The 12,226-nt window shown below is 46.6% G+C and overlaps 1 protein-coding gene across 4 annotated transcripts in view; it reads right to left on the bottom strand.

The window, feature by feature from the left end:
• Positions 1–12,226, bottom strand: part of MAST3 (microtubule associated serine/threonine kinase 3) — a 1,229,968-nt gene that overhangs the window by 630,873 nt on the left and 586,869 nt on the right. For 2 of the 4 annotated variants that reach the window (XM_069649247.1, XM_069649248.1), the window contains exon 1: positions 8,815–8,958. The exons of 1 other annotated variant lie outside the window; for it this stretch is intronic. In XM_069649247.1, the coding sequence (XP_069505348.1) occupies positions 8,815–8,861 (47 nt within the window). In that variant the 5' untranslated portion in view covers positions 8,862–8,958. Of the gene's footprint in view, positions 1–8,814; positions 8,959–12,226 lie in introns of those variants that run through there. One more of the 4 variants, XM_069649252.1, reaches the window with a different exon arrangement.

The raw sequence follows: 12,226 nt of genomic DNA, 5'->3' as shown, positions 1-12,226 counted from the left end.
ACGCAGGCAGCCACCCATACATTTAAGTGTGCACCCTTCCACAATGCACTTGACACACACCCAGCCACCCATACATTTAATTTTGCACCCTTTCATCATACACTCACACACGCACACATCATGGGGTTGAGGAGAGCCCTATTACTTCAAAAAGAAATTGTTTCTTTGTGAAGTCACTCTGACTTCGTAAAGACATTATTTCCGTTAAGGACGACCAAACCATAATGGAAATAATTTCTTTATGAAGGCAGAGCGACTTTAAAAAGATGCTATTTATTTTTGAAGTCATAGAGTTCCCCCAACCCATGACATGGAGGCCTCCGGTCTAGCGCCTTCCATGTCATGGGGTTGGGAGAGCACGCAGACTTCAAAATGAACGTTTATATTTGTAGTCACTCTATCTTCATAAAGACATTATTAAAATGTCTTTATGAAGACAGAGTGTTTAAAAAATAAAAAAAAAACAGATTTATTTTCTCTTAGTCCAATGGTCCCCCCTCGCAGGACATGTGGTGGTGGCGCCCTTTGCACAGCGGGGCTGCGGGGGCTCCAGTTACGCTAGAGGCTGGCACTCCTCAGAAGATGTGCGCAGCCTGCTTGAAAGGAAAGTTTGGTGCTTCTCAAGATTCACCATCAGCACAGAGTTAAACTAATCTCCTTTCTTCCTCTTCCCTGTGTGGGTTCAGCAGCAATACCAACCAATCAGTGAAAGCCAAGAACAATTAAAAATTGCTTTGGCACTGACAGAAGAAAGAGATCCTTGGTTTTCTGCTGATCAAAACCCTTTCCATGAATTAAGGACATTTTGAGAGTCAAATGGTATGTATTCAGGACAAAAAAAGAAGCTATTTTAATTTATTTTAAAGGATATTTATATACAGGCCCTCATTACGAGTTCGGCGGTAACCATGCCGCTATTGGCGGCATGGCCGCCGCCGAAATCGCGTCGGAGTCCGGGTCCTCGGAATGAGTACTTACCGGGCCATTCCGAGTTCGGAAGGCCCGGTAATTCCTCCCTCCAAGGACCCGGACACGGTCCTTCCCCATTCCCATTCAGCCCCCATAGGGCTGAATGGGAATGGGAGAGGGAGCAAACAACGGGCCATTACGAGATGGCCCGTTGTTTGCTCCCTCTTCCCCTTGCGGGACCCGTTAAGCACGTCTGGTTTTCCAGGTGTGCTTACCGTGTCCCGCGAGGGGAACTCGTAATGCGGCGGTATGGAGTGAAGGGCGCTGGCACCTTTTACGGCGCCTTTCACTCCATGCCGCCAGGGTCGTAATGAGGTCCACAGTGTTCATTTCTAATGATCACTTTGAGTGTACATTGTAGTCATAATTACAGTTTTATTATTGAGCAAAACACATTAACAAAACCTATAATAAACCTATTCATTTGTGTCTAATAGAAATTATGACATATTCATTTTGTTTGGTTTTCTTGAGAACATTTATTTTTAAAACAGAGGAAAGTTATCTTTTCAAGATGGACTGTCTTGTACACTCCAATTGTACTTTTTTTATAATACCCCTATGAGAAAGGGGAGGGGCCAAATAGCGCCAATGCGGGTTACTGGCTGCTTTGTGTGATGATAAAGAGTATTTTGGGACATGGGAATGACAACAGATCTTTAAACCTTAGAAATGTGTTTCTGATAAAAGGGCTGTATGATTGAATCACTAAATGCCCAATGCACACTGGGCTTAATTCATTTTTCCCAAACCTCTTGCTGTTATTATGACCCAGACAGAGCCCTGGCCAAGTTTCCTCAACCTACTTCATTCGGCACTTTTGTCTCAACTTAATCATTTTTACCCAGCATCCCTTCCTCTCTCTGCATCAACCAGAACCTTTAGCACTGCTGTGAGAGGTATGTTTCATTGCTGTGTCTCAGTCATTAGAGAGACACTTTTAAATATATACTTGTTATTTTCGCTCCCATTTTTTTCTGGAGCACTGGTTGAGGGTTTGGAGGGGTACTGGAAGCACGTAATACACTGACTTGTCCTAATTTAGCAATTTTTGTAAACTTGGCATGCACAACATATGCATTACAAATTATTATTTTGGTGCCACGGATTTCATACACTTTTCAGCACTAATGCTCTGCCTACGATGGGCAAAACTTATTTGCTGTTGTGACTGAACTGCATTTGTAGTTATTTTCAGAACAGGGATGGCCTGGTGTCTGCTGGTTTACCACACTTGGACCATGTTGGTAAGGACCTGGGATGAGCATGGGGGCCAATCAGCAAGCTTGAAAAGCGGGTTCTATCTGCCAATACAAGCCCTTGCTCTGAACCGTCTGTCACTTCCTTCCTCCTGGTTGCTCCCATTCTAATGACCTTCTGTCTCTTTCCTTTGCAAGAATCAGCTTCCCAGCCGGGCCTTCTCTTGCTACAATGGAAACCAGCAGCTTTTTCACCTTTGAATGCGCTCTCGTAGTTGTCCCATGTTGGCCATCTTGTTTTGTAGTTTTGTTTTCTTTTTTGATTGACCAGTTTTTGTGTCTTGTGCAAACAGGTTCTCCAAAAAGAAACAACATAGCACCCAGATGCTAAGGGCGGTAATGGTTGTCATGCCATGTTGAAGGGCCTAACTTGGGCTACAAGGTCATTACTGGCTGGTGCAGCCCACTGCGAAGGCCACTTTTACCTAAATATGCCACCATCTATATAAGGCAGATTAGGTGAATTGTGGGCTCCTTTATGAGGAAATTGGCAGGTGGCCAGTGGGTTTTCATTACAGAATTTGCTTATTTGCTTTCTTTCATGATAGATACCTTGGACCAGTCCCATGAACGGCTATCTAAGCGTGTTCAAGGTCACTAATTTGGTAGACACTGAAATGATGCTGGCTTGATGGGATCCCTACACTCTGAGGCCAAGTGTTCTGGTGGATGCACTCAGTGTAGCCTTGAGCAACTCGATTGGGACACCCTAGCAGCCACAGTCTGAAGCCCAAAAGCACTTGAGTGCCATTTGTTCTCCCCAATAAGGTGTATCTGGACCGTAGGTGATTGGGCATTGAAAAGAGAAAGATGGCATCCATGACTTGCACTCCTGCCTGGGGCAAGCTGGGTGGTTTCTACTACGGCTGTAAAGAACAAAAGGAGCAATACTGGGACGCACCAATTCAAAAACGAATGTGCGCTCCATACCCCTCCATGGACTAGGAACATTATTAAAAAAACATAGGGGTAAGGAAAATCAAAGGCAACTCTACTGTGGAAGAAACTACAGGTGTATATGTGTAGTAAAAGCCAGATTGGATACCAAAGAAATACAAAGATTATTTTATTCCATAAATATTAAAAAATCAGAAATGGCTGTGTTACATACAAGATACATAATGTAATAATCAGAGACAAAAAAAACTGCAAACAATCAAAAACGTGCAAAGTGTGCAGTCGGGGACTCGTATTCTTACGAGGTAGGAGCAGTTTCGTAAAGTGCAAAACCTGGGTAGTTTGATGAAGTCTGGAATGTAATATCAGATCGCAAGGAGTTATTATGACTCCATGTAATACCACTTAGTTTTACATTCGCCTTTGTATAGTTCGACATGTTTCTGTTATTGAACCCAAAAATGGTGAACATTCATCAGGAGCTGCTGTATTTCAGTCACTTGTTATGCAAATGAGCAAGGGATTTATAATAGGATACCCTTAGTAAGCTCTGGACAAGGCTCAGAGCTGATGTCTTGACCAAACTCTTGAAGTCTCCCACACTGGGATTTTAGTACACGTATACACTTGTAGTATCTTACACACTAGAGATACCTTCCACTACGACTGCCACATGGTCCTTGCCTGAGGAAATTTGGAATGCTTTCAATTATTTCCCCTGTCCCTGGGAAAGCTGTGAGGGTTTACACCGCTCTCAGCATGGGATGGGGGATCTGGTCTGGCTACGACTTCTGACTGGTAGGACAAAGAGTGTTGCCACTAAACTCTTCTTGCAAAAATCTCACCACATCTCCTTTTCACCTATTTATGTAGTCTTTGGGCGTAGGGTAAAATATTGTGAGGATGTTTGGAGCAAATGGACTCACAATGTAAGGAGCCCTGATCCAGGACATGTGGCTGGACAGCGTGGTAAATCTGAGCCGCATGGACTCCCATTGTGAGGAAGTTGGATGGATAAGTAGTGTAAGGTGGTTGATGCACATAGTACAAGCACAGAGGCTGAAAGGAGCTTGGTGATGAGACAAGAGCACATATACAGGGCCTGATTCATGGAGCATTTTCCTGTGGGAATGCGCCATTATAAAACACTTCTGTGAATCAGGCCTATAGTGTGCAGAGCTGCTTGGGGCACATTTAATGTAATGTGAAGTAGTATGTCTGCCATGTTGGTACTCTTATGAACTATGGATCTGAAGCAAAGTGGGGGGGGGGATCAAAGGGGATACAAGTAGAGGAGGTTGCAACACCTGATCTGTTCATGACTGCAGATCATAAGTAACTGAGTGAGTCCTGTGGGCCTGTATAAACCTATGTGGTTTGTAGCAGTGACTCTTGGCCATGTGTTTTATGCAAAGAGGACGACACAAGATCTATTATCTGTCAGTACTGAGGGAGCAGCTGGCTTGAGGGAAGGGTGGGGGAGGGTTCTTAAATTAAAACTTGCACTGGAGTGTCTTTGGGCATCTAGGTGCAATTGGTCTTGTTGGAACCCGCCTTCAGTGCATTCCTGTTTTTGAGATCTTTCATTGGGTCTTTGGGTCCCAGTCGAAGATGGCTGATAAGTTATCGCTATCCGATTGGTCCTTTCTTCTAATTTGCCTGGGGGTCGCTGGATGGAAGGGCTCTGGCTGTAGAGAATGAATGTTGTCTTGGTGTATTCTGTGTCACACCTGGAGCCACTGGAGAGTTCATAGAGCCCTTCTGACATGTCCTTATCTTTCAATTCTGAGCAGAAGTCCAGCTGCTGTGCTTTGAATTCTTTGTGTGCAGTTTAGAAAATACTCTGGTCGGGCCAGGTAGAAGCTAATGGAGTGGTCATGCCTGGAAATGAGTCTGAGCGTACCAGTCATGTACGATGTGCTGGGTTGATTGGAGTTGGAAGACACACCTTCTTACTGCGCCTTTAACGCAATGTTTGTGGTCGTTATGTTTTGCTCTGCTGGGGCATGTTGCCATTTCTTCCGGCTCTCAAAAAGATGTTTGTTTGTTTGTGTTGGTGTTGTATATTATAAATTCCACTTTAGTTGGGATTAGTTCTAGATAATGTATCATGCACGAGTCTAAAATGAAGCAGCAAGTGCCAGGGTCTGGTTGGTTTGGGGTTGATGCTTGGGCGAGTTTGTTGGTAATTGGAGAATCATACACGTAGATGTAGCAGGTGATGTAGACGTAGAAAGGCGATGGTGATAGGAACAATCTTTCAAGTACTCCACAGCTCGGATTGCAGGTAGGGGGCTTGACGTGGGGCAAGTAAGTTGTTTATATCCAATGCGAGTAGAAGGACATGATCTAGCATGGTGTGGTTCCTGCAATCCCGGGAGGATAGCCCAGGGGCAACACGCTCGAACCTCTGCGTATTAAGTGCGTTATAAATAACCAATTACAATCCGATATCCAGGAGTTTTAAGAGGAATTCCTGACTAATGGTGCCAAAGGCTGCTGAAAGGTACAGGGGTATTAGTCCTCTTGGTGTGTTTTCATTGTGTTGTTTTTCAGTGTGTCCTGTATGGATGAAATGCTAGATTATGTTCCACTCCTTGTGCTGAATCGGTGTTGTTGGTTTCCACAACATGATCTCCGAGCTGTTGCTAGATTTATTTCTGTTGGATTTCTGTAGTGTCAGGTGTGGTGGACATGGGGCAGCAGCTCACAGGTGCATCTCTATGATGTGTTTAGTAGTGCCTTAACATAAGCAGTTTGGAAAGCTCACAAGACAAGGTCTTATTCTTTTGATCTGCAGAGGCGTAATCGTAAGAAGGGTCTGAGCCTGGATTCTTTGGTTATGGTTTGGTACATGTTTGGCACATGTTCGGAGGGCACGAGTGTTCAGGGTTGATGGTGTTGACTGTGCTCTTGAATTATTCTATTATTAAGGGGCAAAGGTCTCCCATTGCCAACTGCTGGTCCTATTGCTTGCTTGGTTGAGTATTGTTGTTGTTTAGCTTTTTCGGTCCAGATGTTCTTAAATTGGCAGACGGTTGTTTTTTTAAATGTTTCGAGACAGAGTATTGCGGTGTGGTGTTACTGGCTGAAGAGATGTTTAGTTCCTTGATATTTTGCAATTGTCTTCTGGGCTCATTATGCAAAATCTACGTGGTGTACAGCATAGGCTTTTTAGCACTTTGCCATTTCTGCCTTCTAGATCTGGACCTGTCCGTGGTACACCATTTTGTGTTTTTTCAGGAACGTCTTCCTTCAGTTCCTTTCTAGCACTCTGCTCTCTTAATTGAGGCAGGTGTGGTTGGTGGTCTTTCTTCTTGTGGGAATGTTTAAAGGGCTTCCTGGGGGCCAGCACATTGAGCATTTGTGAGACACAATCGTGGAGATAGATGCACATCTGGTGAGGAGGAGTGGGGTTTGGACTCTTCTAGTTTTGTGAGGAAGCTGAGGTGCATGGCAGAGAGTGGAATGTGTTTCAGGCTCATGGCTAAAGGGTTGCAAGCAGATTTCAGAACATGCACAGACAGGCTTCAGAGTTGGGCCACAATGGACCGGCTGTGTGGAGACTGGAGCACATGACAAGAAGCTGTGTAAGGAATTGGGTCACATGGACAGACAGGGGCAGTTTGGGGCCACGTTCGGACGGATTCACTGGTTTTGTGACAGAATGTGTGAGTACTACTACCCTAGGGCAATGTTTTGGTAAAAATGTGTTGCAAATTATGCATTTTTAAGAATGTTTGTCCACTACCACGGCTCACAACCATTACATGCTGCGCCGCGAAGTAATCCATCAAACTGGCCACTTTGAAACAAAAAATAAAAAATGACGTGCACTGCCTACCACACGACTGTTTGTATTTCATGAGTCCAGCTGTTCTTTTAGCAGCTCTCTGTGTTTACAGCGCATTGAAATGCCCATATAGCATCCGTATAATATAATAACGCGGGAAAAATGCATATCTACGTATTTTTCTTGTCAGACGACAGTGTGAGGGTGCCAGCCTTGCAGCACGCGGGAAGCGTGAAACCTGAAGCTGGTTAATATTTCTTAAAAGGTTAACAGAGGCAGCCGCCAGGAAGCGACGGCAAGAGAAATACCCGAACCCCCGCCCGCCGGTGCCCGGGAAAAGCCTGGGAAAAGCTCGGGCGGGGACGTAGCTTTCTGTGGGGGTAGTGCAGGATGCTGTGCGGGCAATGGGGCATGGAGGCACGAAGGGCGGGGCAGCAACCCAGCCCACCACTAGAGAGAGCAGCAGGCGCACTGTACCCTCAGTCAGTGGTGAGGTAACACACACTCGCATACAAAACACCCAATGAGGGTAAACATCATGTGCGCAAAATATGGAGGGCAGCACAACAGGCCGTTCCGGATAATACCGGAATCCCGCAAAAAAAGATGCAGACCAAAGATAATTGCAAGCTGTAGGATCCTGTTGCCTAGCAACCTCCTAACACCAGCCTCCGAATCCCATAGTAATCGAATTGTGAAGCACGAAGCGCCCCCCTAGTGATTTCCCCAGGAGAAACTCTGCTGAGTAGCCCCTGGGAGCTCGGGGGGCGGCAGAGGTGGTGGGGGGTGTTTATGGGGGCAGTGATGAAGTTACTGGCATATTGAAGTAAATGATGTCTGGTAGTGGCTTGGAGTGATGGGGGCCGTAACATATTAAAGCAAATATGATAAGGCATGGCTATGGTGTGAGGTACCGAAGAGCGTCTCCCTGACTCAACACACCCACCCTATCGTTTATTTGGACCCATATTAATTTAGTTGTATTTATTTGGGTGTTTTGCTCACTGCCAGGCATGCTGTCGGCTAGCACCTGAACTGCGATTTTTGTGGCATTTAAAACAGCGGTGCAAGGGGGTACGTCCAGGAAAGTGCATATCTCGACTTTGGTCGAGAAGGCGGGTTCTTATTTTAAATGCTGAATCGTTGTCGCCTCAATATAGTTTCGGTTAATTTCACGAGCTAGGGGCGGAGCAATTAATCGCTGTTTCGAGGGGCACTAATATTTCATTTGTTGCTAGATGAGAGGGTCCCATTAATTTCGCAAGGATTCGCAGTCATGGCAACAGGGAGCCAACCCGAGGAGACTCGGTGGTGTTCCGGAAGACTTGCAACGGGGCCTTACTTGGCCAGCAGCGTGTGGACTTGCTCTGGTACACACGAACGCGGGATACATCACGAAGGAAGCGGTCTGCGCGCACATCCCGTTCTGATATCGTGAAAACATGTCGCGATATCCCTATGAGTCCCGCTGCCCAGTCGTGACGCTTGCATCTCCGGAATCGCGCTCTCCGGGAAGCGAGCTTCGCGTGTACCCGGAGAGAGGCAGGGGAAGCCGACAGGCGCCGAGCCCATTTCGCCTCTCTGTGTTGCCAGAACAGCGAGGAATGGATCGGTTCCCTGCGACCGCGGTGCGTTAGCGCGACATGGAGCACCCCGACCTCGGCTCACTTCTTGCCTCGCCTCCATCTCGGTTTGGGGAAGGGAACCCTCAATCGGGGGAGACCCGCCGCGCTCATATCGCTTCTTGTTCGCGAACATGAAGCAAATGCCAATCGCTTTCCTGCTGATGCCTGCGCTGCTGTCAATCCGGCACTGCCCTGGTATACTCCCCCTCTCCCCTTCCTGGTCAATGCCATAAAAAAAGCGCAGAAAACCCCGATATCCGGGGATACTCACTCCAAAGTAAGAGAGGGGATTTTCAGCTTGTCTCGCCTGGATTTCATGGCTCTGTAGTGCCCGCTGTTGCTCTCGGCTTCCTTCTGCGTGTCTGTCTGTTCCCCAGTGTTGTCAGCTCAGCTGAGATAATTGCACAAGGCACAGCTGGCCTTTGGAGGAGTGTGTGCGTGTGTGTGTGTGCGCCAGTGTGTGTGTGTGTAGTAGCGGGAAATGCAAATTTGCACAGTACAGTGCATATATGGTGATCACATCAAGGGCGCAGGCTTATCTTCTCGGGAGCGTGCACCTGTCATACCTGGACTGAGAGCAGCAGCGGTGCGCCCGGCACTTCCACCCTTTTGGCATGCTTGAGTGGGGACTGAGTGTGTTGTTGTCTGGGAGGGACGGGCAAGCGCAGCAGATGCATGGTTTTAAGCACCCTCAGGCAAAGTGCTGTTTTGAGTCACCCTTCATTGCAACTGGGCCAGATTTGATAGGTTCAGTACGGCACAGCCTATTGCCCCTGATGTGGCACCCACCGTAGGCAGTCACCTAGAACTATCTTTTTCCAAATTGGACTCCCGTTGCAAGTAGAGGTGGGCGAAATTGTTAGATTCTGCTCCGCCATCCTCAAAAGCAAAATCTGTCAGATTCCGACCCGCTTCACCCTGCTCCCCCATTCCGCTACATCCACGTATCGAAAGGAGGCGCTCAAAGTTTCTCATGTCCCTGCACAACCCTAACAACGATCGAAAAACCCTGTGCAAAGTTTCTCGTGTCGCTGCGCGAAGCTAACTCGGATTGGAAATACCAAGCACACAGTTTCTCGTGTCTCTGCATGAAACTAACACGCTTTGGAAAGAACCGCACAAAGTTTGTGTCGCTGCAGGAACTTTGCACAAATCAAAAAAAGCATGCAACATTTCTCGTGTCGGTGCACAAAACCAGCGCGGATTGTAAAAGAACTGTCCAAAGTTTCTCGTGAAACCAACATGAGAACATGCGCTTTTGCTTTCACACGGCGCAAGAGTGAAAACAGAACCGTTTTGCTGTTTCATTGTGTCCACGGCCCGGCACAAAACACCGGGCAACATTTCCTTGGTGGTGAAATGTCAGTGGTGCGGAACCGTAATGCTAATTTCGCGTAACGTGTGGAAGTGGATTCCAATGTGAATTTCACACTTAACGCAGGTCTACATTTCAGCCAGCCCTAGTTGCAAGGGATCATTTCAAATGCAAGTAGGCACTCTCTACTACCAGTGTGTACATTGTATCTCCCTTGTATGCCAAACCACTTTGAAAATGGAGAATGTCCTATCTAAAAAATGCAAAATGCAGCATCATATCACAGAGGACCCAATGTTGACTTTCTAGACGTTGTCTATCCCTTTACTCCCCGCCAATCTTTGCCGCCATAACCCCTCCTCTGTGCCCCTCTGTATCCTACCCACTCTGTATATCTGTTCTGTTGTTACCTCTGAAAAGCATTACGTTGTGCATCTGTGCTGTTGCATACCTCTGTTAAGTACTCTGTTGTGTATCTGTATTGCTGTATACCTCTCAAAGCCAGGTACACGCTGAATAAATACCATAATAATAATGGCTGTTTCCCATGGACATTTCCACACATAAAGCTGCACATAAGGCGGGGCCTCTCCCGCTCTGTGCAACCTGCATGCACAGGCTTGGATCCCAGCACTTTTGATGGTCTGATAACATGAGGAATACAGTTTTTGGTAATAACAGGATTTGTATGCATTTTTTGGATTTATGAAGCGTAAACTTTACTGGGAACCAGTGGCGCTCTGTACTTGGGGACCCACCCAAGGGGTTACAAATAAGGTGCAGGAGTATTAGAAGTTGATGGGATGTGTAGGGGGAACAGTGAAGGGGGATGTTAAGAGGGTTAGAAGTAGAATGTGAAAATGAAATAATTACTAGAGACTGGATAGAGACCAAGGCCAGGATAAGCGAATCATCTTGTTCAGATAATTTCCAGTAACTGATAAACCAATAGGCTATCGGCTTCCCTACTTGAGTACATTTCAAAATCCAAGGTGGAGACTGGAAATTCCTGCGATTCAGACTTAATATTATTGAGACTGAAGAACTGAGGAGAACTAAGGAGCATTCGAAGTAAAGACCATGGGCCTCATTCCGACCCTGGCGTTAACCAAGGCGCTATTAGCGCCTTGGTTGACGCCGTTATCTTTCCGACTCCGCCATGGTGAATGGCGGAATTACCGCCCCATTCCAAGGTTGGCGGGGTCGGTAATTCCCAATTCACCAAGGGCCCTTCCCCATTCCCATTTTGGCCCCATAGGGCTCAATGGGAATGGGGAAGGCGCTAATTACGGCACCGTAAATTACGGTGCCGTAATTAGCTTCTAGGTCCCTTTGCGGGTTGGTTTTTTAACGCCTGCAAAAAGCAGGCGTTAAGTACCAACCCGCAAAGGGAACTCGGAATAGGGCGGTAAGGGTTTAACGGCACCGGTCTCGTTAACGGTGACCGTTAACCCTTACCGCCCTACTCGGAATGACCCTCCATGTAACTGATGGAAATTGTGAGCCCTGTGGAAGCTCGTCAGTTCAGAATCTGAAACATTTCTTGGTTTTATGAGATGCAAATAGGTCTGTAAGAATCAAATATTTCTCACGTTTTGTAGACAAAAGTAGCTGGTTAGACACTGATGATTTTTGGTCTCAGGTGGTAATAAAACGTTTCTGGCTTTGGAAACACAGAGTTTTGAATGAATTAGGTTTTATAGAATTGAATTTGGATGTATACAAATAAAAAAAAGAAGAGAAGTAGAATGGAGCGAGCAGCGATTGGCAAGATGTTCTTTGGGGATGAGGGTCCTTTCTGAAGCTTAAGAGGGAGCGACCCATCTTATTTAGATCCTTACTTGACTGTAGCAGTCAATGTTGTATAAGCAACATATCATTATTAGTGGCCCTCTGTGTCTCTTGTCATCGAGACTCACCAGGGAAACCTCTTCCACTTGATGTTTACTGATATCCGATCATGCTTCCTGCTCCCACCTGTGAGGCTAAAAAGCTTGGGGTCATCTTCGACTCAACCCTCTCCTTCTCTCCTCACATCTCTGACGTCTCTAAGAAGTCACACTACCAGCTACACCTCCTCAGAGGTATTCTTCCTTTCCTCTCCTTCCCCAGATGCTCACTGTCTCCAGAGCTCTGGTTCTCTCTAGGCTGGACTACTGCAACAGCCTCTTTCTAAATCTGCCTGCCTCGACTGTCCGCCCTCTGCAACTCATACAAAACAGGACTGCGAGACTTATCCTTTGCCTCAAGCCCAGGGATCGTATCTCTCCAGGACTGAAACCTCTGCACTGGCTCCCAGTGGCAGCGAGGATTACGTTCAAAATCCTATGCATTGTCCACAAGGCCCTCTAGGGCCTGGAACCTAAAT

This window comes from Ambystoma mexicanum, chromosome 1p (genome assembly GCF_040938575.1).
Source record: "Ambystoma mexicanum isolate Mex_15411 chromosome 1p, UKY_AmexF1_1, whole genome shotgun sequence".
NCBI classification, from domain to species: Eukaryota; Metazoa; Chordata; class Amphibia; order Caudata; family Ambystomatidae; genus Ambystoma; species Ambystoma mexicanum.
This window is presented reverse-complemented; position numbering and strand designations above follow the sequence as displayed.